Source organism: Clytia hemisphaerica, unplaced genomic scaffold (assembly GCF_902728285.1).
Source record: "Clytia hemisphaerica strain Z4C2 unplaced genomic scaffold, Clytia hemisphaerica genome assembly, whole genome shotgun sequence".
NCBI lineage: Eukaryota > Metazoa > Cnidaria > Hydrozoa > Leptothecata > Clytiidae > Clytia > Clytia hemisphaerica.
Window position 1 is genome coordinate 141,268 of NW_027103595.1, and position 26,690 is coordinate 167,957.

The 26,690-nt window shown below is 34.9% G+C and overlaps 1 protein-coding gene across 2 annotated transcripts; it reads right to left on the reverse strand.

The window, feature by feature from the left end:
• Nucleotides 1-1,505: 1,505 nt before the first annotated feature.
• Nucleotides 1,506-25,960, reverse strand: LOC136801585 (tropomodulin-1-like). Of its 2 annotated transcripts, XM_067058220.1 has the most exons (9): nt 25,803-25,960; nt 25,171-25,263; nt 20,615-20,915; nt 20,207-20,290; nt 5,317-5,555; nt 4,826-4,909; nt 3,643-3,702; nt 2,834-2,978; nt 1,506-2,544 (listed from the first exon to the last, which is right to left on the reverse strand). In XM_067058220.1, exons 1-9 carry the CDS (start codon nt 25,878-25,880, stop codon nt 2,249-2,251), a joined length of 1,380 nt encoding a protein of 459 aa, XP_066914321.1. In that variant the 5' UTR covers nt 25,881-25,960; the 3' UTR covers nt 1,506-2,248. The 2 variants fall into 2 exon arrangements, with proteins under 2 accessions (XP_066914321.1, XP_066914322.1); XM_067058221.1 differs by lacking the exon at nt 25,171-25,263.
• Nucleotides 25,961-26,690: the final 730 nt, after the last annotated feature.

Consider the following 26,690-nt stretch of genomic DNA (forward strand, 5'->3'; position numbering starts at 1 on the left):
CCCTGGTCTCCCTGTAACGTAATTATGGCATGTCCCAAAAAGTATAAGTTTAGTACAAAAATCTGGAAACCTAATGATTATCCATACGTCACCAGAAACGTATTATGTAAATTTCAGAAGTTACTGTTTGAGACATTATAGAAAAACTGGCTATTTACATTATAACTGATGACACTATGAAACTTAAAGTTTGAATATCTCAAAAAATGATATAGTGAGGTCAGGTAGCACATAAAAACGTAAGAATACTTCAGATGGTGATTAAAGCATGAAATTTGGCACAGATGATCCTTAGAGGGTCTAAAACTTAATTTTAAACAGTAGCACCAAATTTTGCCACCTGGCCACCTGCCAGATGACGTCATCAGGTGGCTGGGCAAAAAATTATTTTTTTGAAACTATTCAAAATATGATGGTTCCAGCGGAAAGAGCATGAAATGCTGATAAAAATTGAGGTATAAAACATGCCTTGAAAATCTTCCTATCCAAAGTTATGGAGGTTGAAAGTTTTTTGATGACGTCATCATAAGCCTTTCCAGGCCAAACTTAAAAACCTCGTAATTTTGGTACAAATTGACCAAATTTCATGTTTTATACATGAATTCATATCAAAATTCATTGCTTTTTCCGATTCCGATGTTCAAATTGAATTAAAAGCTTTAAATCCTACAGAATACTAAAACTTAGATTTTGAGCTTTACAAGGCAAATCAACGCAGCGTTCTCCCTTCAGGAGCACAGTGTACAACCAACTAATTTTTTTGGATGTTTTAAGCCTTCCCATGTTTTTTAGAACCAAGCATCAGATGGAACTTCAAATTTTGACATGGATTCATGTATAAAACACTAAATTTGGTCAACTAGTTCCGTTATTACGGGATTTTAGGTTTTGCCTGGAAAGGCTTATGATGACGTCATCACGAAACTTTAAACCTTCATAACTTTTGATAGGAAGATTTTGAAGGCATGTTTTATACCTCGATTTTCATCAGCATTTCATGCTCTTTCCGCTGGAACCATCAGATTTTAAATATTTTCAAAAAAATTAATTTTTGCTAAGCCACCTGATGACGTCATCTGGCAGGTGGCCAGGTGGAAAAATTTGGTGTTACTGTTTAAAATTAAGTTTTAGACCCTCTAAGGATCATCTGTGCCAAATTTCATGCTTTAATCACCATCTGAAGTATTTTTGTGCTAACAGACCTCACTAATAATCAAATTTTCGCCAAAGATAAAAATTTTCTTTTCAAAAAAAGATGATCACATCACTTTTGTGGAAAAATTGATTATAGCCGATTTTTGCTGTCGTCATAAAGGAAATTGAAAAATTCAATTTCAATGTTGCAAAATTTCATTATATTTTGATGAGTACTCTTTTAGATATATTTTAATTTCCCCATATTTTGGGATAATACTGTGATTTAGAAAAACTTTCAGTACTAAACAAAAGGGAATCTTGGGTTTGATAAACGTTTAAGTCCAGAATATGATCTTTAAAGGGCAAAATTAGAGATAATTACTGTTTTATTGAAAAATAATGATATTAGCATACTTACAAAATATTTACAGCATTTTTTCATATTAGTACGACTAATAATCTAACTGACTTTTTTTATAAAAATCAAAATATTAGGGATATAATTTTCAAAGGAAGTTTTTTCAGACGGTGTCAATAATAATAATCTAAAGTCCATTCGCTTTGAGTGACCACTACTTTTACACCCCTTCTCATAGACCCGGTGAGAACTTTTCGAGCAGTGGGGATAAAGATATCTGACCAAAATTGATAAGATTTCATATTTCGATATTCTTTATGTATGGCTGGGGATTTCAATTCTTAGTGGGGATGGAACAATAACAATAATAAATATCTCACAGTGAGGATTACCGTATTTGATTATTTTCAACGGGGACAAAAGTTGAGAAGCAAGGAGAACTTTCCACTGGGGACGATATTTTGGCCAATTTTTCCAGTGGGAAGGGTTTCCAGTGAGTCTGCGAGAAGGGGGTGTATTTTTGCTAGCCTGAAAAACTAAGGCAACTTGCTTAGACTACTGATGGTGTTTTCGGCACAGTAGCTAAAAGAGTGGGTGGTTAAACCGATGGACTTTAAGTTCTAGTGACACTTTTTTGTTAAAATTTTGATCTCAAGATTAATTTGATAAACCATAACTATTTACATTGATTACTTATTATTTTTCTACTGATATTTTTCCTTCTCATCTCACCTTCCCACCATGCCTATTATTTTATGAGGCTTTGATAGAACGGCCTCTAGATTTCCGAGCTGCGCTCAGTTTACTAGCTAACTCATTGTCCATAGTTGGTTTCGCGTTTTCGCGAGCTCGTAATTTTGATTCTGCTCGCATTTGCGATACTGATCCCACTGATTTCATCCTTCCTCGTTGGTCAGCTAGATCGGATTTCATTTGTTCGTTCTTATCTACGGTTTGTACTTTGATCCATGGTTGGACATGCGCGTCGCGTTGTTTTATCTCTTCTTTGTAATTATAAAAATCTTCACCCTTCGTTCGTTTTTGACGCACTGAAAAGTAATTTCAAAAACATTTCATAACTTTTGTCTAAGCGTGCCATTGGGGTTTTGCAATCAGTTGGAGATAAAGATGATTTAATCCCAAAATATTCACATGCAGGTGGATCTATTACACAGAGTACATGTGACAGATTTGGCCATTCACATTAGAAACCTATGCAAGTTTAAGGATATTTGAGTGTGAAATAAGTAAAAGTTGTCTGAAATGAAAAACAAAATAAGAGCAATACAACCAATAATTTCACTGTTTCTTATGAAAAAAAAAGTGTAGTGACTTTACATATTTCTCCATTCCTGATTTGACACCTATCTGCCACACTTCTTGCTGATGGTACTTTGAAAGGATAACTGATTTTCAAGAGTCGTTCATTTTTGTTCAATGCTCTGGCCATGGCTTCTTCGCCACGTGATCCAAGACCATGTTTCTGAAGGAAGATGTAGTGTTGTTTATTATTGAGAGCTCGTGTTGCTTGGGCTATGTCAGGCAAATTCACAAATGAGCATGTGCGGCGGTTAAAGATTTGTTTTTCAAGATAGCAGAAATGCACTAGCTGTAAAAGTGAACTTTTTGATAAACGCATTGTAAGGAAAATTTTAGTAAATAGCGAGAAAATCAAGAAATCTTCCCAGAAAATCTGATTCTTTTTGCTCTTAGGGGTTAAAATTTGAAGAACATGCACGTAAAGGTATGAGTTGCACCATTTTTTTTTCGCCACACATACCGTCAGTTTGTAAACCCGGTTCTCTCCCCCTCATAATGAGCTAAGGGTGTAATCGTTTTACTGTGAGAGTAGTGTATTTAAATGCGTTGTAGAGACAGATATGTAGCTTATTGAGAAATAGTTTAATGGGTATGTGAGTTTGAGACAGAGGCGGAGAGGTGTCAACGAGACTTAGATCTTAGATGTATGATTACCGACAGCCATTAAAAGTTTTTGCTGGGAAATAGTGAAAAACTATTGCCTAGAGAGGTGTAAATGGGCCACTGAGACAGGGTTGTAAACTGGTTAATTGAGATAGAGAACGTTGCAAGACCCTGTTGAACATTGATATCTCGCATTGACGAGACAGGGGTGTGATATTTTATACCTGGTGTGAACATTTGAATTCTCTGATTGCAGGATGTGTTTCCAAAATTTCACAAAGCGGCTGAAATACAAAAAAATAAGAAATTGTTTTAAATTCAAAGATTTTTGATGTCACGTGAGTCAATTCGCAATCCCGTTACAAGAAAGTTACTTGGTAAATGTTTTTATGACACCTTATGAAAAATCAGAATCCAGAGGCTTTTAATGTAAGATCTTTTTAATTTTTATTTGTTGAAGGATTCGCTCAGCTGTCACGCTAAAGAGTAGGGGACAAGTTAAAGCATTTTTAAAACATGATGTCATCACATATGAGCATGAGAGACGAATTTAAAACTTTCGTGATATGCATATGCACAACTCAATAATTAATCTCGATCAGAGAGAAATACCTCAAAGAGCTCATGCAGAGACTAGATACGAGATTATCACAGCATAAGGAACTGTTAAGTAAACAGACATAAACAATTGGCATCTAGATTGAAGGAAGTTGGGCTTCAAAAGTTTGATTTGATGATTAGATAGCTAAAGGACAATAAAAGCTTGACATTTCAAAGATTTAATTGATTAATATATATTAAACTAGCATTGATAAATGGCTCAGTAGGATATTGGTTTATCGTTCTCTAAAGTTTTTATCAACTACATTTTTCATGAGGGTACAGATGAAACCATGTGAGACATTTTGTGATAATATAATATGTGTCCTTTGATACTATGGAGGAAAGGCAAAAAAATGACCATAAATTCCTCTACACAATGCATTGATGTGAAAAATTACACCCTCTGTATCACAGATCCACTAGGATCCCTTCCAACTGGAAAAATTTGATGCTAAAATATCGTCCCCGGTGGAGAATTGTCCTCCATTTTGTGTCCCCACTGAAAATAATAAAATAAACCAATACTCATTGCAAAACACATTGCTATTTTTCCCATTCCCACTAAATTTGAAAACAAAAAAATTGAAATCCCCAGCCATAGAAAATATGGGAATATCAACCCCATCGAGTTTCAGTCAGTTATTTTCATCCCCACTGGCTGCAAAAAATCCTACCAGGTCTGTGAGAAGGGGATGTTAGAAACCTTTATCTTGCCAGTGGGGAAAAGTTTCCATCGGGTCTGTGAGACAGGGTGGAAAATTGTAAACGAACCCTAAAGAGCACTTAGCTAGATCATATGCTTACCTCAATACAAATGTTGGTTAATTCGTTTGATTCCAGATTCAATGTTTCAATGGTGGTATTTTCCTTCATTGCTTCATTGAAGAGCTGAAAATAATGACAAAAGAATTCTAGTATTGAAAAGACTGATTTATCTTCAAATTTTTCAATTCATCAAAATCTATCTACAAAATAGCAAAAGCATATAGAGTATTGAAAGTTCTTACTTCTCTTTTAGCAATAAAAAAACCTACCAGCTTTCTAAAAGGGTCCAAAGGTCTTGAAATAAAAAAGTTTCCTTCCTCAAGGTATTATCGTTTTTTGAAAAAATTGGACCAATGTTTTTTGAAATCAACCAAAGTTTGGAAGAAAATGATTCCAAAAGAAACCCAGTAACCCTGCCCAGCTGGCACACAACGTTGTTTCGACGTCCATATAACGTTAGGTGAACGTTGAAACAACAATATGTGCCAGCTAGGTGGGGGTTAATTATTGTACAAAAATGTTTCACATACTAATCCTTCTTCATCTTTGAAATGTATTCCTGCTAGCGATAAATGCCTCATTGTTTTCGTTGTTTTCAATGTATCAAAAATTGCCAACAGAATCGCTTTCTCCAGCGTAATATTATTGATACGAACATGATAAATTTCTTCGGAATCGTTACGTAAACAGTCAAGGAGAAGAGTTGAATCCAGGTCAGCATCGTCATCGGACATAGACATCATGCGCCTCTCAAGGCCTTTGATTGGATCTGAAAGAATAATAACAAAATTAATGAGAAACTTAGTTACAAAACGTTTAAATTTAAAGTTCGGGCGAGAATTGCTATTTTAGTACTTTCACTTGCTTTCATTGAATATTTCGATTTTAGAGGGGTTCGGTGGCTTCTAGGCTATCTTCCGAGCCTTATTCGAGCAAATTTGAGCTTTTAAATCCTGACATCCTAAGGTCCGTAAGTCTTAAATCTCATGTTAAAACTCAGAGTTAAAACTCTACTTTCCAACTGTAGTTAAAGACGTTTAAAAGTCATGTGGTGTTTAAAATTTCGCCTGGAAAATCCCATTTGTCTCAAATATTTTGTCCATAGTTGTAGAATTTGAATCTTTTGGTAATTTGAACTAAAGCATTGCTTGGTCCCCTCAGCAGGGAAGTAGTATGACACTCTCTGTTATTCGAATCTTTTCCCAATTTGAGGAATTATATCTTGGTCCCTGAAGATCGATTTAGAAATAATTGACAAGAAAATTCAAATTAATATAGTGGCGTAAACATAATATCTAATATCCATTAAGCGTTCAAAGAATTACAGTTACTGTACATCAGCTCCGATAATTTATTCATTGAGTTCTACCCCAAGATGAATGCATAAAAATGTCAATAATAAACTCGACCCCAGGTTCCTAATATCAGTCCTTCATAGCAAAGTGTTTTTACAATAGGGCTGTGATTCAAATATCAAGTCTCCTTTTATGCACTGAAAAGTGCTCTTTACCGCTAAGACATAACTGACGAACGGGTTGGTGCCCAGGCTGTAAGGTCAGTCCACTCTAGATTACTGTGGACTTTATAAACCTTTCTTGAAAGCTATCAGAATAAATCAAGTTAGGAAAGGGCTGGGTAAGAGTTTGTTCGGCGCGTCGGCTAGACCTAGAGACACCTTTGCTAACGCAGCGCGACATTGGAATCACGTTATCTTAAATATCTCACCACAAACTTCAGAGTTAATCATTGTAATGCTAATATAGGTAGATAAGCCATTTAGTAAGTGGTATTCGAGTAATTACCATTCTACACTACTGAAGTATTGGAGATACCTAGAGATAGATCTAAAATACGGTTCTGCAAAATATGAATTATATTTTACAGTCATGGGATTCTTTGATTTCAAATTCCCAGGCGTTATAAGCAGTAAAGAATATTCTACAAAGTCACTTTAAATAGATACTCAGAGAGAGCCAAGTGTCTTAATAAGGACTATAGAGACCATTAATCATGTCTTAGAGGAGGCTGTAGCACCCGGTAGCACCTGTTAAGGCATCAGGACACAGCAACGAATATCAATAGAATTTACCTTTTAGTAGGTAATAAGGAACAGGAAATACAAAAAATAATATACCTTGTGCCATTACACCAGGGCAAGAGAAGACTCGAACAACTTTATGGTCACCAAACAGAGAACTGTTTCTCAATGAGGCTCAATGAAAAGAATTTTAAAAGGAATACAATACAATAGATATACTCACCTTTATACGGCATATTTTTACGCAGCGAAAGATAACTGCTGATTTCTGGCTGTTTAATAAGTGTCTTTAAAAATCTATATCTGACAAATTGTTCTGATCTATTTGTCTCTATCTTCTTTGTATTGAGATGAAAAAAAGAGAAAATTAAAATATTTGTATGTTGCTGATTATCAACAAGACAGTTCACTTCAATTTATTAAGCTTCACAGTTCCGGATGGGGATTGCGCTATTCTTAATTGCTCTGTGGGTCCTTATTCCATCATGGAAAAAAACCTTTCAGAACAATCTGACATGATCAATCTACTAAATATAATGTTTTATACAGGAACAATAATTATTTGAGAAAATAAGGGCTGGAGAAAAAAAAATTAAGAACATTATAAGAAGAGGAGATTCAATTTCTTAAGTAGCTAGACTAAATATTCACAGTAGCCTGAAAATAAGAAAACTTTAAGAACAGGCTTCAAACCGAAAAAAATGAAGAGTATCCAAAAGGTTCTAAATTTTTAAAAGTTCTTATAAACAAATTCTCAGAACAATCTCGCATACTGATTATTTTTGATTTGATTTTAGTTTCCCGTGTGTTTTGCGCTGTACTTGAATCAATATAAGCTGATTGCATGTGATGTTAGTTATTTAAGACACGCAGGGAGCAACTCGCTAAGAAATGAGAACTTCATTTCCATAAATAACTTTCAATTACTGTTCGATGTAAACAAAGGTTAAATGCCTGCCCTACGGTATGTGTAAAATGCCAAAAAAGGAGATTCCTCATAGCCTACTGCTTAGGAATGATACTCCTACCTATATCTAGCAATATCAGTTTTTACCCATGGCTACTATACTATGGAAGCGCATCGCATTACAAACAAGCATAAAAACTATACTAACAATCTTGCATACAAGAGTCTATAATCTCGAATCCGCTATAATTTTGGCAAAGTAAGCAATGGTAGCCTGTCGATAGCGCTAAAAACCGAACAAACAACGGCATACCAGTAGGCACCAGTAAGGAGCAGTGCTCAAAACAAGCCTAAAAATGTGTTTTCATTAAATACAGATTACAGGGAGAGAAAAATCTATTCTCGGAATGCCAAAAAACCGTTTGATACCGAAGCTATCACAACCCTTGTTCAGGGCCCCTTTTAGTTGAACCCCTTGCAAGTTTGCCTCAATTTTCAGAGCCACAAATGTCTCATTGTTTTTCAATAGATATATAAAGAATTAAACCCCAATAAATACCGAAAATCTGGTATGATATTCATAAGCCTTTTTTGAACTCTAACGAAGTTTAAGATATGACTACAAATAGCTACTACTACTTATTCTATTACCCAACTATTCAGCATTATCAACAAAACAACAATTGATAATCATATGCATCATATAATCTTCAGTCAAGGTCTTCTAATCTCGACTTTACTTTAATAAGCGATGAAAGTTTATCTAAGACTTCTAAGATAACAACAAGTATAGTTTAGTGATCACGTGATAACTAATAGTGAGCATAAAACTTCCTTGTTAGGGTTCAATACTTTTAAATTTGTATCCTGGTGGATTGAACCAGGTTGTATTTCAAGAAAAAATATAATATAAAAAGTCTCTTGTTGGTGAGTCGCCGCATGCTTGTCCCTTCAAAAAGTGATGTTCCCTTCCCAAAGTCAATGCTTTAACTACAATTATTCTGACTCTGATATTAGACTTAACATAAAAAAGATACGTTAGTTGACGTTGTCTAACTCGACATTCTACTGTTCGATACTCTCCACAACTCGATAAAATTGAAAGTCACCGTCAACAAGAAATTCTCATAAACGACGCTCTACTATTTAATACGTTCCAGGCACGACGCAACGGGTACGATAGGTACTTCCGTCGCGCCTACGTTCACATTATTCTACTTGTATTTTCTTACGCAAAAATTAGAAAATAAAACCTGAATTGCCCTCTTATAGGAATATTACAAACAATAGATCAATAGTTTAACAGCGATTCTAAGTACAATCACCACAATACAGGGAGACCTGCTGTGAAAGTGTTTTGGAAAATTAATTGAATTTAACAAACTTTAAACTAGGAGTAGTAAGACTTAGATTAAGAATACAAATTCCAAATAACTTGATAATAATTTGTGCTATAAAGCGTTGATTTTCTGAGCCAAAATATCATAAGATTGAAACGAGGCCGCACCTTCGTTGAAGTTCAATATTGAAATATTGCAATATTGAAATATTGAAATGAACTGTGTTTTCATAGCGAAATTGATACGGCACTTATTATATGGTTTAAAGGTTAAAGTTATTAGCGGATTTATAATGTATCAGCGCTATTAATTTATTGATGTAGAATAACACCTTGAAATTTCGGCCTCTTTGGAACCTGAGCTTCTACCTCCGTAACAAAAAAATGCTATACATAATGTAAATCGAAATCCTACTCATTAAAAAGAGCCCAATCACATAATTCTTTTGCACAAATTCACGCATTCACGCAATGTTTTTTCGCAATTCACGCAATCATTTTGTTCACGCAAAGTTTTCTAATTCACGCATTCACACAATTTTTCTTTAATTTTCACGCATTCACGCAAGTCAAAAAGCCCATTCACGCAAACCACTTGGGGGGGGGGGCTAAAAGCGGTTACCTTAAAATTTTTCCAGATGGGGGAAGAAATTCAAATATTTAACACGACGTTGCGCGCTCAATTTAGCGGGCACGGTGGAGCAAGCTCTCAAGGCTGGTTTTGAGATATTCCCATCTGAAGTACGGTAACTAGTATGGGCCAGCGAGTGGCCCATTTATCCGGAAAGGGTAAAGACGAATTTGAAAATAAGCTTTAGTTTCATCATTTTTTAGTCTCAGATTTTAGTGCCTTATAAAACCAAACCAGTTCCAAATTATCATAATTTTGATTACAATTTGTTTATCTTCCAAAGGTACTGGCTCCAAATTAACCTGTGGGGGCTCAATCTAGCTCCAATTTTCAAAAGCTTTTTCTTACTAGTAAGTGGAAAAAGTAATTAAACGCCAGAAACACCTCGCACAGTTTATTTCAACAGTAGCCGTCTTCTTTGAGCTCGGTGATATAAAAGATACGTGTTTCCATTTAAAATGAATATCAACTAGTGCACCATCCATTTGACCAAATCATTAAATGTAACAATTCTGGTAAAAGAAAGGTGTGGTTTTACCTTTTAAATATATCAGAGGAATAGCTGGTTCCAATTGAATTATCACAGCGTGGAGCTGAAAGTTAGAAGTCATAAAAATTGAATTTGTGGCTAATTAGCATCAACCTAAGCTCCTTTGAAACAATCTTGCCGAAAAACCTAAGGTATACCATTCCTTTAAAATGAAATAATTTCTGATCAATCAAATTAACTTTATCAGGCAAAATCAGTAATTTACCATAGAGTTTGGTTTCAGAAAATCTTTAAAAGATTAGAATTGTTTCACGTTTTTTATGAGAACAAACTATATGAGAACATATGGTTTTGATGTCCAAAATATTAAGAACAAGTTAAGAACATTTTAGAGCTTTTCGGACTCTAAAACACCCGATTTCTTATAAAAACGGACAAAAATACTCACAAAATGTTGTAAATAAGAACACTAAAGGAACATTATTATATATCAGACTTAAAAAGTTAAAAACATCTGAAGGCTTTAAATATTTTTAACGTTCTTATAAAAAAAATGTGATTATGTAGTTTAATGTTAAGTAAAAAAGAACGTTTATTCTTACACAAGTTTTCTTTCAAGTGTTATAAACTGAAAGACTAAGTGAACCCGATAGACATAAAACTGAATAAAAATCGTGATTCCCACACCAATCTACTACAACGAAGCGTGACAAACCAGCCCGATTGGCGTGCCAGTCTAGGCAAACTATCACCTTGCAGGAACATTATGATGTACACTGTCGTACTCCATACTTCTATCCTAACCAAACAAATAAACATAAAAGTATACCAAAGAAATCAAATGATTTGTTGTTTTGTTTGACTTTCCATAGCTCCTTATACAAATAATTGTCACTGCTGATAGATTTGCAAGTCTCTGCTAAAGTCAACTAAGTCGGTTTTGAATATATAAAGTTTGAAAAACAAACTATCAGATTAATTCTATGGCACTGTGGGTATTTCTTCCTACATTTTTCACACCACAGAAATACACTTAAGCTTTGAATGGAAATTCTCTCCGTGCCATTTCTATTCAGCTATCGATAAAAACCGCAGGCTAAATTTGTAAAATTCTCTTATCATCAAAAATATATCAAAGAGATTTTTGCCATATAAAATAGGATGTAGTGAATTTAAAAACCATATAATTTTCTTCACGGAGCCTTTTTTTTAGAGAAATTCCATCACAGATTGGATTTGAAGATGACCTTTTGAGGTAGACCAAATTTTACACAATTTTGTTTAAGAGACAATCTTAATCAAAGGCAGCACCGAATAATTTCGACAGTTTTATCACTCCCTTCACAAACCCTAAGAAAATGAAATTAAATATTAAATTCCTGGTTTTTATACTGAAAAAAATCGTGGGTCTGAAACAATATGATGAACATGGAGGTGCATGTCCGAAGGTTCAGTCAGCTGAAACGCTCATCCATCGTATTTTGACTGTTATGGATCAGATGGACTTATCTGACGCCGTAGCATGAAGGTAGAGCATCCAGCTACTGAGCACAAGGCTGTTGGTTCAACCTCCAGCCGAGTAACATCTAAGACTCGACTCACAAAATGGTACTCAATGTCTCGGTAAGTGTAGAAATCAAGGAAGAGGAGTGGTGCTCTCCCCTACCTTCAGGTAGATAGCCTCTGAGTTGCCCACGACTTCAGTCACAAACGTACTTGACTCTTTAGGCTAGCTGCTCAGTAGTGATCAGTTGCTCTAGGCCTTGACCTGAGTATCAAGCGCCATGTCAAACCTCTTAAATTTCTTTTGTACATATCCAAACGGATTCAAAAGCAATCCAAGCTTTAGTACCTTGGTTGAGCCACCTTATCGACTCACTGAAATGATTCAAAGTTTGCAACACAGTATTTGTACAAAAGACTCACTAAAGATATCAATTACTTACTTCAAACAATCCAGCAATCCAAGGGTCTCAATTTTCAAGGTTTCTTCTTTAGATTTATTCAAGCCTCATTAAGATCTGGTAATCCTATACTACTAAAACATTTCAACCTGCCTCTCTGACGCTTAAGTAAGTACAAACCAAACATAAGCGATACTATAAAAGGGTTGGCTTCAAACATTGGGTGCTACGAATGACAACTCCTTTTATTGATGGTGCTAATGAGCTGTCACCAATGTTATGGCGTCAAATATTAATTATTAGTTAAGTTGAAGTTTTTTGAAGTAGAAACGTTGATTGGCTACTGGTGTATGCTACTCAGAAAGATTTCCTAAGCCTCCCGTTTTTGGAAGTGTAAAAGTTGAAAAAAAGTAAAAGGGATGCTGGAAATACGTGTGATGAAATTGTAAAGGTCGAAAATGTAGGCAAGAAAATTATATAACTGTCAAGTTTGAGCTTACTCTCAATGCATATTTACAGTTTCCAAAAGTTTCTGATAGTGAAATAAAAATGGAGAAAACGTCGAAAAGTCTAGAACACCCCTTGAACAAGGTATTCCTTTAATGAACCTATTGAAATGTTAGAATACCTTACAATATGTTTTCAAAAATAGATCAACGTTGAAAAAAACTCCAGCAGATGACAGCGTTAAAAGTAGGTTGTCTCTGTAAGGTTCAAACTGCTGTTTATTGTGTATTTGTTAAAATTTACGATATGTCTAAATTTATTCAAAGCTCGTTAAAGGTTTCCTGTTATCTGTATACGAGAGAATGAAGCCAACGGTATGGTCAAATCGATTAATCAAATCTGTTGTCATTTTAGAATGTATGATATGGTGAGTTCCATTAAAATTTGATATGGTGTTGATACTGAGAAAAATATAAATATAGGTGCTATTGTTGGCATTATTTTATGTAAACTTAGGATCAAATTAATAAAGATCTTAAAGCTGTAAAGATTCTTTGCCCGCGAGTTATTCGGTATTTTATCTAGATCAATGTGTCCCGTGCGTGTAGTTTTAGGTTCTGCATACTTAAAGCTAGATCATGGGAATGAATCAAACTCAGGTTTTTGAGCAGAGATAGCAACCACAATCTTTTTGGAAAGACTTTTTTCATTCGTTATCCTGGTCTTTAAGCTCGCCTCGTTATCGATCGCGCCAAAAAGTTATATTTTTCTATTTTTCGTTACTGCTTTTTCATGGATTTTTTTCAAATTGAATTAAAATGGCTGCAAATAGCACTTTCAGGCCTTCAAAATTCAATTATCATCAAACCATTTATGATAATGTCAATTTTCCTCATTACTTGCCCCTATTACTGCAATGATGTAAAATTCAACCATAATAAATTTATAATACCAAAAAAGTCATACGTATACATAATTCATTTTGATCTAATGAAGCTAATGTATGTGGTAAGTCATTTTCATGAAATAAAGAAACGGAAATAACCTTTTGATGTCGGAAATTCAATTAAACTTATTTTCCGGAAATTTAAGTATTAGATCCTTAGAGAGGATTGAGGATTCAAACAGTTTAATCTGGGATAATACCTCCATCAATGAAAACCTATGTCCTTTATCACCCAGAGCAGACACTCCAAAACAAACAAAAAAAATTGCAATTGCCACTTACGAAAAAATTTTCTCTACATCTACAGAACTATATCTTATGGTAACACAATACACTCTTCTCGAGATGCATAAATTTATTGTTGTCCTCGTTTTCAAACAGATTTCATTGCTATGAAATTATACATTTAAACCAATTTAAATTCCCAAAAGGCAAACATTAACTCTAAAACAAAAGTACTTGAAATTCAAAATGTCTCATGAGGTGTAAACAACACAATTATCATTGTGAATATGTAATTTTATAGCAATGAAATCTGTTTGGAAACGAGGACAACAATAAATTTATGCATCTCGAGAAGTGTATTCAGCGGTAAAAAGTGATAAAAGTACATCGCTTGCTGTCGAACTTTTTACCAATGAATTCGTTTGTACGGACGATACTATTATGGTATCTAACTTGAAGTTTCTCACTTTATCCCAAAAGTAATGCTCACTTTTGCCGAATGATACCGTTCCAGTCCGACTGGCGTGCCAGTCTAGTCCTAGTTTTGAAGTTTCTCATTTCATCCAAAAAGTAACCTGTTCCATCACCTAAGACAACCAGTAAACCTAGAACTAAAGCTTTGCCACACCTTATATATGCACTAATCCTTTATTTACTAAATCTTATTGATTCAAAGTAACCAAGAACTCGACAAACAAGATAGATTGGTTACATTTACATCAATAAAATCCAAAATCATATAAAGTTTTACGCAACTTTATCAGCCCATCATAAATCGTATTAAAAACTAATCGCTTTCCAACAGACGAAATTTAAATTTAATCCAAATAGATTATAATACTTGAGTACTTGACTTTGAACATATAGATATACATGTCTGACAAAACCACTGTTTGTCATTTAAAAACAGTTGTATTTTACTACGTACAATGTAAAATTTCCTTCTCCTAAACCAAAAAAACTCATTTTGATGAAAAAGTATCCAGGCGTTTAAGTTATGAGACCGCAACATAACGATTTTTAAAAGACATTGTAGTTTTGGTTATTGATTGGAAACTTAAATGCTACACGTAAAGCGTCTAGTATGAGTTGTACACAGTCGCCAGTCATCTAATTACAATTGTACAGATTTGCCAACGCCTATAGATCATAATAAGTTTTTCCGTATTTCTGAATAAATCTGTACCTGGATTTACGTCAAGTTCTTATGTTTTATAATCAGGTAAACTCAGGCATTTTAGATAAACACACCACTAATCGAATTTAGAAAGATGTCATTAGAGATTTCTTAAGATAAACGTACGTGATAATTTATTGAATTTAATCAATTCAAACAACGGGCATAGATGTGATATAATACAAGCCCTCCGAATGCATTCGGGATGGGCCCAACTCCAGAAGGAGCAGGAATCACGGCGCTGACAGACACTGTGATTTGACTGACGCGAGTTGCCAAGCCATCGCGTATACTATGACACTCGAACGATACTGAGAGAGCAATGCCCATGCGAGGCCGAACCTATTTTTTCCACGGGACGTCATAATACCAGTCTAATCTACCCACACTCTTGTATTAGAGTAATGGTACCCAATTCTCCTCATATGGCATGTGTTGACCTGTGCAAAGGTATATTTACTTGCCAAGTGAATCGTAATGACACAGTAGGTACAAAACTCAAGCCTCCAAGGCAGGAGTCAAGGATGATGATAATTACTACACCCCTACATCGGGCACTCCTTACCATAAAACTAATATCGTACAATTTTTCAAGATTATATACTTTCGATAAAGTTACAGGCAAGTAAATTAATAACTTTAATCTTCAGAAGGAAATGGACCGTGAAATTTACCCAGATATTGACATGTGCGGACAGACCGCATCTACTTTGTATAAAATACAGATAATAACAAAAGTAATCTAGCACTGGCACACGACGTTGTTTCAACGTTCATCTAACGTTATATGGACGTTGTGAACGTTAGATAAACGTCGAAAGAACATTGTGTGCCTTCTGGCAATAGACTTTAGCACCAGCTTCAAAACACATTTGCTTAGAGTTAACCAAAACCAGCCAGCAATCGTTTTTCTGTTTCTCTTCCTTCCTTAAAGGTCAAACTTAGAAACTCTAAGTTGTTCCTACAAGACTTTTCGACTTAATTCATCTATACAGCATTTACTTTAAAAATCAGCTTATAAACATTACTATACATTGATTTAATGATCAAAATTCATAGCAGGATTCTAATTAAAGGATTATCACTTTATTACTTAAGTGCTCTCTCTTCATTTCTTTGGTATTTTCGAATGATAGAGATTAAGGATTAGTATTTTAAACATTCATACCTACTTTAATGAGATAAATTTTCGCGGGGATTAATTTTCGCGGATTTCGCGGATTTGGGTGTCATCCGCGAAAATAAGTCCCATTGGAAATTTGAAAAAGGCCCATCCGCGAAATATTTCTAAACAAAACTCAAAATATGTCAAATAAATACTATTTGAATGGTTACTTGCATCAAAGAGGCGCAAATAATGTGTATTTCAACAACCAATATGCATAATTTGACAGTAAAAGTCACAAAATCGAGAAAATAATGCCCCCCAATAGTGCCATCCGCGAAAATTAATCCCCGCGAAATCTTAAAATTTCGCGGATGAGCTCAACCGCGAAATTTAATCCCCGCGAAAATTTATCCCATTAAAGTACCTCCTTCGATGCCTACTCTCTCTCCTTCTCTAAAGAAAGTAAGTCTGACATCGCAGTCGATTACAATCCGAAGGCTGCCTTATCCTCGTGAAGGTATGGAAGGCCACCATTTCATTCCCTGGACTTCTCCACTTCGATGGGTAGACTATTCAGAAAGATTCTCGCACACCTTTTTTACAAAGTTAAAGAAAAGTCAAAGAAAAAACCCTAAAAAATCAAAATATCTCTTCCTTAGAGACCATTTGGGCGAAAAAAGCGTATCCAAGGGCGTTGGATGTTTTCCTGAGAAAGTCAAATAAAAGTTAAAAAAGTCAAAAACTCTTGTACAGTTTTTTTTTTTCAAGTAGCTTACCCTCCCCTGGTATAACCGACTGGGGCCGAAACATGGTCAAACCCACAACATTGCACCTTCTGAAGCTTCAACCGCTTGCTCTTATTTTCCTACTCTTTCTGGGAACGTTGGCATTGCCTAACTTTCTAAAGTATCTTTTAACACCTTTAAAATGTTGTTTTTTTCAGAATGCTTGACTTATACTTCCTCATGTTAAACTGGACACACTGTACAATTTGATCCGAAAATCCTCTCCGACCAACCAAAAAATACTAAAAATAAGCATTTCCTTCTTTTTGAGCGCTATACTAAGCCTTTGGTAATAAACCAAGCTCGGCATTGACGAATCTAAGGAATAGAACATCGCCGAAGGCCTTTTTAACCTTTTTAACAGATATTCTCTTCAAGAAATACTCTGTTTCGGAAACGACAGGCTACTTTGACATTCACCTAACGTAAAATACAAAATAATAATTAAGTTGCAAATCTATTTCCCAGCTCAAAGACTTTCATTCACCGTGTCATTGACTTCACCACCTCCAAAAGACCTAAACATACAAATGCTTCAAATATAAATAGGGTTGAGTATTAAAGGCTAGATCCGATAAGAGCTTTCAAAAGTGAAAAACCGCAAATTCAAAAAGTACATCAGAAAGTATCTAAAATGATTTATTTGAAAGTGTTTCAACATAAATTTAAATCGATTAAGAATAATTGGATTTTGGCAATGACCTCAACTCAAACATCAAAGCGATATGTGATAAGCTTGGTCAACCATAATGCTTTTCAGAAAGTTAAATGGCACCAATAGACCTTTTCATAAATTACGTCACGAACATTACTTGCCTCGTTTTGAAATTATTGCCATGGTGATTAAATCCCAACGGATCTTCTTAAAACTACTTCCTATTCATAAAAAAACGATTTAATGTCTCAGGGGACATAATCACCATGGTAATTGTTTGAATACGAGGCAAGTGATGTTCGTGACGTAATTTATGAAAAGGCCTATTATTCACTGGAAGGGTACTTCAGAGAGGCTGGTATTGACCAGTATTGACCGGTTTTGATAGGAGAAATTTGTGTGGAAACTATTTAGTATTCCCACCGGATCCTGTGTTTCATAACTGGTGTTTTTTCCAATATACCTATTTTTTCGATAATTCAGGAAAATATAAGAATGTTTTCCTTGTAAATTATTGTCTCAATTAGAGTGCATGATACTACTGTAGAGCGAATAACTTCTTTAAAATAAACATTATTTTTCTATACCAATACCACTGGTTTTATGCACTGGTGCAATTTTTCTAAAAATTCAACTGAAGACAGCATCAATGCATGAAACCAGTGGTATTGGTAAAGAAACATAGGTAATGTTTCTTTTAAGAAAGTATTCTAGTACTTTTGCATCTTTGGAAGCAGACCTGCTGGGGTCCCAGACCCACTGGAAGATTTTTGACAAAAATTCCGTCCACGCTGGGAAGATACCCTAGAATTTCAGCCCCACTGAGAAATTGACTTTGATTTCATCCACATTCGAAATTCATTGTTTCGAAATTGCACTCCAAAACCATCCCCACTTTTTTAACCTTGGAACAATTTTATCCCCATCGGAGATTTCAATCGAAATTTTTTATCCGCGCTGTAGGGAAAGTTTCACCGGGGTAGTGAGACAGGGGTGTTTACCCCCTTCATGCATCTATCTTTGTCTGTAAAATGCCAATCACTTGATCAAAATTTTTCATCAATCCATTGCTGGTGAAAAGTCAAAAGCTTCAGTAGATAGTTCCTAAATTGTAATGGTGTCTATTCACTCGGTGTATGTACCTTACAGACTGGTCTGAAAGGTCTGAAGGTAGCAAATACTCAAGCAGGTAATCCAAGTACCCATATCTACGACTTGTCGAGATTTCTAGCCATTGAACTTGTCAATCTTAAGACTTGCTTGGTGACTTTTATAAGGTCTTATATGAGATGCTTTGAGAGAAGAAAAGAGAAAGGAAGCACTACCACACATTCCTTCAAAGAAATTTATTCGACACCAAATCCTGCTCTTCCGAACTTTCTTACATCACAAAATGACGTCAAAAGCTTATTATCGTTCAAGATTTTCTCATATTTCTCACAGTCGGGGAGCGTTTCACCTGTTTATGCAATACTTGTGTTATATAATGGCCTAAAATCTTGTTATTGCCGTTAAGCTATTACAGAAACAACAAGCCCTAGATAGGATAAAGACAAAAAAGAGTCATCCTTCATAGCAAATCCTGTCTTAAAAATTGAGCCGTACCGTTATCAATAAGATAAAATTTTTTATTGGCGGACATTGCACTGGACACAGTGAAAGCTGTGATTACTGAGCTTTATATAGACCCAAAGTTTAGAAAGCTTGTGATATTTTTTTGCTCTGAGTATCACTTAGTAAAATGAAAATATTACTTCAGTCTTTATTCCAAATTGCGGTTGGTTTCAGTAATGGAGCTACATAGCATTTAGAACACCCAAAGTCCAAAAACTATATTTCACTCTAATGTGTCTCAAAGTCAATTTTAATCTTAGAAACCACTAATAGCAAAGTACTGTGAATTTTAAAGCTATCAATGCCACTTAATCATGTCATTGAGTCTACCAGCAACCCTTAAACAGTGATTTTCCAGCAATTTCCAGTCTTTTCCAGATTCGATGGGGATGAGCTGGAGTTTTTACAAGATACTTCACTAATTGGTCATTTGAAGTGATAGAGATGACGCGTTCTTTAGAAAAAGTAACAAAATTGTTTTATTACTGAACGACCAACCAAATCAAATAAGAGCTTGTAAAAACTCCAGCTTGTTCCATTCGAGGAAGTGTCATCAGCTATGATGGTTCCAATATCCCCCGAATAAAGCTATCTATTTATAGTGAGCATGAAATCGCTGTGTTATCTATGAAAAAGTCTCAGTTCTCTAAGAAAACCATAAAATAATCAAGTGACAAAATATTTTTCCAATTTTGGTCAAATTATTTACTGACTGACTCAAAGTTTTGAACTATATTTATTGCTCACATATTTTAACCTATCAAAGCAGAAAGAATCTAGTTTTGCGGTATGTTTTGGTGTTAATTAAGGTTAAATGATATTCCAGCTATTTTTCTTTCAAAAGAATTTTGCTTGGCACACGCGTACTTGCATGTATCAATTTATAACTTGCAAGGAGTGTAAATAAGTAAGCTTGCGTTCGCAGTCAATAGCGACCCGAAGACTCCCTTTTTCTAAGCTGTCTATCCCTAGGTGGGGGAGGTCCCAACTTCACTTCTTAGATTTCCCGACTTGCTATTAACCACTCTTTTGAGTCACTGAACATCAAGCAAAGATGCATTAGTACCATTTTGTGATATTCGGTATGAACCGGAACTACCGTAGCCGCATTTCTATGCCACTCAAATTGCAAGAGGGACTCCACTTTAACTTACCGAAATCTCTAGGGAGTTTTGATGGCTTTGAATCAACAGATTTTGAACGTTCTTGTGTTAAGATTGGATGCCGATCAGCAAGCTCTAAGAATAATAAAAATAAAAAAATGAAAATAATTCTTCTCAATTTGCTAGAACAGATTTCGAGTCTTAATTTCTCTGCCGTTGAAAGTTTGGTAATGCTAGCTAGCCTGCAACGAACACTCCTTTGCAGAAAAATAACTAAAAGTACAACTGGATTTTTTTTAATTGACAGGTTACTTATAGTAGGGAGCCAGTCTTTACGATCCTTTCGTAGGACTCAACCGCGTGTGATTGATTCAAAACTAGATAGGGTTTTGAAACTTATTTGACAGGGGTGGTCTGCATATTTGGGGAACACGCCAAATAGATCGCAAACTCTTATACCTGCGATCTCCAATAATTCTTCTTCGGTCAGTTGTGAAAAAACTTCATCTTCTTCTTCACTGAGGATCCACTTTGAGGAGGAAGAATTTTCACTTCCTTCTGATTTCATACTTGATACACTAGATGAGTATAACACGCTACTATCTCTAGCAAAATTTGTTGTTAAGGAGTTGACCGCTGAATTTGGAGTACTCTCAGTTTTGTTTCGCTGAGACCAGGGTATTGTTGGTTTGGATGTTGATGTTGCTGACGAATCTTTACTTTTCGGGGGTGGTACAGCAAGCGATTGCTTTTGACGGAGCTGAAAACAGATAAGGTGAAAAGACAAGTATAGTACAGAGTATTTTACTCTCATCTGTCCTTTTTGAGACTTGCCGGTGTGACAAAAAAAATTAATTCCCCTAAATAATTAGTCGCGCGGCTGAGGTCGAAAAACGTTTCATTTCGTGATACATATTTTAGATTCCAAAAAAAACAACGGAAACTCGCGAATTAGTATGTGTAGATTACAAAATCAAAAAGTTTCCACGATATTATCGTGCAAGTAACGAGTAATTGGCGATTTTTTGCGTTTCCAGGCAAAATTGCAAGGCCTGGAAGGGGCCTGGAAATTCATGATTTTTGGGGGGTCTTCAAATTAAAAAAACCTATACCACATGATAGAGCTCTTCAAACTGAGCAAAAAAGTGTATTACACCAAAGTCCCAACTTCTCTAGATCAAAAGTTATGGGCCTATTTGTGGTAAAAAACTGATGGAAAACAGGGAATTTCCCCACAATCTGCATTAATTTATGCAAAATTAAACACCTTTTTGACCACAAATAGGCCCATAACTTTTGATCTAGAGAAGTTGGGACTTTGGTGTAATACACTTTTTTGCTCAGTTTGAAGAGCTCTATCATGTGATATAGGTCTTTTTTTAATTTGAAGACCCCCCAAAAATCATGAATTTCCAAGCCTTGCAATTTTGCCTGGAAACGCAAAAAATCGCCATTTACTCGTTACTTGCACGATAATATCGTGGAAACTTTTTGATTTTGGAATCTACATATACTAATTCGAGAGTTTCCATCGAAAAAAGTGGAATCTAAGAGGTGTATCACGAAAATCATTTTCTAGCCACTTTTTTCGACCTCAGCCGCGCGACTAAATGACTCCCCAGTCATAATAAACTAGTAAATAGTGACTCCCCACCTCAAAATAAACTAGTAAATGAAGACTCCCTAGAGTTGCTATTTCCTAGGAAATCTTGACCCCCTTTGGTTTAAAATGACTCCCCTCTATTATCTATGACAAAATTATTTAAAAATTCATTTGGCTATCCAGGGCTAACTCTACAGACCCCCGTAAGAGAAATACTCCATCTGAGGGAAGCATTTCCTTCAAGAATTTTTAGATTTGGCTCAAAATTTGTATACTATATACTTCCCTCTTTGTAAGATCATGTTACAAAATACTGGCGAGAAACCGAATGAGGAAATAAACGTCTAAACTTGGTGTCTACCGACAATTACGTGAAAAATCTGTTCTGCGGAATACCATACATTCTGAAAATTCTTAAAGTCCCTTGAAAAATGAAAGAATTTCGGCAAAAGGTGGGTGTCAACGACGAAAATCAGCTCTGCAAAAAATTCTTATTTCATAGCCTTGAACGAGAAAAGTAACGAATTAGCAGCATTTAGCAATTCTCAAGAGGTTTAAAATCTGAAAAACAGGGGACAATAGAAATCAACGAGAGAATGCGCTTGTCACAGTGATCTTTTAGAAGAAATATTTACAGTAATCCCAATGTGATGAAAGTTAGATACAGTACGTCCATAAAAAATTAGTTCTCCGTCTTTGAAGTGGTATAGCTTTTCGAATTTTTGGCCAATTTTGAAAATTCTTCCACAGTGAGATGGAGCATTTATCAGGTTTTCCAAAAATATAACTTTTCAAAAAAAGCTTCACAACATAAAGGAAAATCGAAGATTTAAGCAATGCTACAGTTCAGTGGCTCCGTAATCATCAATTAAATCTTTTGTCTATCTATCATTTTACATAAGAAATTATGCTTATAACTTTTTCATGTATTGTGCTAATAAATAAAGAGTTTTAAATGATTGTGCTTATGAAAAGTTTTACATGGTTCGATGCGGAATTTTACGAGGATTACAATGGTATAAAAATCGCAATGTAAAAATTTTTAACTGATTTTTAAAAAATCTAAAACTAAAATCTTATAAAAGTTGTCAAACTGGTTTTCTTTTGATAAGTCAAGTTAATTTATCGTTAAAACTGTTAAGAACATAACTATTAGTTAAGAACTTGATTTTTAAGTTTTAGAAATCTTTTTTGAGCAAAGTCTTTATACTTTTGAATGGAGGGGAAGATTTCCTATCAAACGGTATAAAATTTATGAAAAATTAATTTTTCTATCGAAGGCTATGGCACTTTTAAAACAGAGGACTACTTTTTCCTGGACGTACTGTATAAATAAAAAGACAACTTTGGTAAAAATTGTAACAAACAGATCACAAGGCTATAAAACAAAGGAACGTACAAAAGTTTTTCTTTAAGGACCTTAAAATGATACCTGGAAGATCTATTAGAAAGGCGAAGGAAGAATATCTTGCAAAGACATTCAAATACGAATGCTAAAGGGCCCTTATGTACGGATATATATAGTAAAGTAGTGTGAACAAACAATGACTACTTTGGGGGGGGGGTCATGATAAACTAGTTTATCTTGACTCCCTCAGCTTTTTTAAGGGGAGTCATTATTTACTAAGGGAGTCAATATTTCCTAGGAAATTTCTACTCTAGGGGAGTCATTATTTCCTAGTTTATATTAACTGGGGGGGTCAACATTTACAGGGAGTTAAAATAATCCGCTACACCGGAGACTCGACTCAGTTACTGAGTTCACCTTTTTATAATTTTGGAATCACTAATGAAAGGTCACACTGACAAGCACGTCTATCAATAAAATAGACAAATTAGTGCAAGTAGTACTAGAGTGGATACGAGAGATAGAGGTTCCCGTATAACATTCTCTCTTGAAGTGAACTCTTCATTCCTGAGGTGGAACTCTTAAACTTTGACGTAATAAGGTGAGTCTCTTTCAAAAGCCTCCTCCATGTCAAAGATGTTCCTCCTCCCGTTGCAAAGAGTAAACGGATTACATAAGAAAACGCCCTAATCAGGACAGGAACTAAAACCTTTAGACCACTGTCATTATGTTTTTTATTTGTCATTAAGCTTATTTCCTTAGACTCTACAAACTATGTTTATATCCCCAAGCATTAATGTTTGCTGACGCATATGCAAAGCTGCAGGAATTAGGTGTGATCTGCTACGTGCAACACTTACAGAAATGTATAAATCATAAATCAAATATTCCAATGTTGTGTTTTTGGTCAGGTATGGAATTTGTATGACATCAATATCATTGATTAGTCAAAATCTTACAATGTGATGCTTTTAAATAATCACAAATTTAAATAGATCATCTCCAAATCTAAATATGTCCTGCATGCCAAAGTCAGCTGATGAGATTATCTTTTGTGCAGATTTGATATATGATTACATTGGAAAGGGTACTTTAGCTGCTTTTATTGTCGGTTAATAAATATAAGCTTAATCTTTATGATTGATTTACTATCAATCCGTTAGACGTTGCGATGAGCGTAATAACAATCCCGTATAATCAGAAGCACCCGACGACGATCTTTTTTTTAATATCTGCTGTTAACCTACTTTTTAATAATTTTGTAAAAATTGTTTTAATGATCTTCTGCATACAATGAGTAAATCAACCGAAATTTCAACCCCATTGCTAAATAGAGCAAGCTGCCGTTTCATAACCTCAGATAATATTTAGATTGTTTTCTGCCCACCACGCTGAGGCTCTAAAGGGATGGGTGAAAACTTAACAATCTGACGAATATGTTATCTCAAAATCGTAAGGACCGTGCTCGTCTAAAAGGACTGGGAATGACAACAAAGTTGCATGATGTATTTTAAAATAGGGCGCCATAACAGGAAAATTTAGTTTTTCCGGTGCACAACAAGATTCTTGTTGTAGATTTTCCTCAGATTAATTTTCAAGCGTCTTCAGAGGTTTACCATGCGCGTAAGAAAATTATGAGCAGCTGTTACCGGTTACCGTTTCATCACTGTAATTTTGAGTGTCCCCATTGTATTTCCAAACTATAAACAGTAGTTTTCTGAATTCCCACCCATAAACACGGCCATCCAATACGTTCTTTTATAAGAATATCGAAAATCTTGGAAGAATCTAAGTCTGCAAAGCCTTGAAAAGTTTTTAATTTGTTCTTAATATTTTGGTTATCGAAGCCATATGCTCTTATACAGTTTGTTCTTAAAACAAATCGTGCAATCCATCCCTATTCACTGATGGCATTTAGTTTCTCTTAATTTACCCCCACTGGCTAAAAAATTTGGATCGGAGCTCGTAAAATTTAGACAGTTACAATTAATGCACCATAAATTAGGTCTTCATAGGGTCACAAAAGCAAACTTTGAAAATAAGGTAAACCTATAGAAAACTGACCATATTTTCCAATGTTTCGACCACATCTCGTTTTTCGAATTCTCTTTCTTTCTTTTCTTCCAATTTTCTCGAAGATGCCTCGATAAATTCATCCTGTACGTTGAAATGGATAAAACTGTTTGAATTTCAAAAATACATAGTTACATAGTGGTAGTGGTAATTACGGTTCACTTTGTGAAAGAAAACATCCCTCGGTAATCCTTTATCATATGATGAGAATCGAAGGACTATTCAGAAAGAGTGTCAGTCCTATGATGTGCCCTTTAATGCCAAAGTTTAATTTTTCCATTTTTAGCCCGGTCCTTTTTTTAATTCTTTACCTCTTAAGTTGACCCTTAGTACGCCTGCAAGAAAAAAACGCCAATATGGGCCGACGTAAAAAGGGTCGGAGGTAGACGGTCGCGATTTCAATAGACGTAAAATAGAAAAATCACTATACATTGTAGAGAGGAAAAGTAAATATAGTCCCGATTAGGGTAGAATATTTTAACAAACAAAATTATGAATCAAAATTAAGTTGCAATCAGGCCTTCTGATTCAAAGGATTACAGTAACCCTTTCAAACCAGCTTAAAACGTAGTTTTAAGGATCAAAAAAAATCTTTTGAATGTTATAGATTTGTCTAGACTTACATTGGGATCGAATTCAGCATCAATTGCCAACAGCTCCTCCTCAGTCAAACCATCTAATAGTTCATCCAAATCATCCATAATTTTTGTGTGGTGTGACAGTGTTAAGGCCGGTCTCCACTTTCGCACGAAATAGGCGACAGTTCTTTTCTTAACCTTTTTTGCCTAAAGAAAAGATTACGTCATGAAAAAGTTTCGTGCAAACAAAAGAAATAAGTTGAAAGAAGTTCTACTTTTTTCATCCGTTACGTCAATTTCTACCAATGGGATTGCTTCATTTTTCAACCGACCAATGACCTTATAAAAACGTCAAAAGGTTTTCGTTCATGTCGAGTGAAAGTGGAGACCGGTCTTTAAGTAGCCTGGGTATCAATTAATATCAAATACTCAAACGAAATTAAATCAACCATGTTAAAGTTCTAAAATTTTAGATTCTGGTGTGCCTAGATCACCGTAATGTAAACACGGGTTTTCTCTTAAACTTAGCTGCACGCCATTATTGAGTTGACCAAGCCCTGAGTTAACAATCTAGGCTAACTAGACCACAAGCCAATTTCCAAGCCAGTTGGAAATTATACCTTAAAATCGTGTCTTAAAATCATACTTGCACGTTTTACTTTGGATTACGAAGACAAAATCACAATAATATCAAACCACAATCACACTGTACCAGTGCATGAAAAAATCTATGGCTTTTAACTCCATTAAATTGAGAATAGAGTAAAACATTAATAACATGTAAGCAAAAGCTCTAGCATGTTGTGATTTTTGCATATCATCATAAAGACATCATAAAAGTATAATTTAAATTGTTTTAAAACAAATTTTTTCGTCTTTGTCCGTCTTAATTTTAAGCCTATTTACATTTTACTGACAGTTTTAAATTTTAAA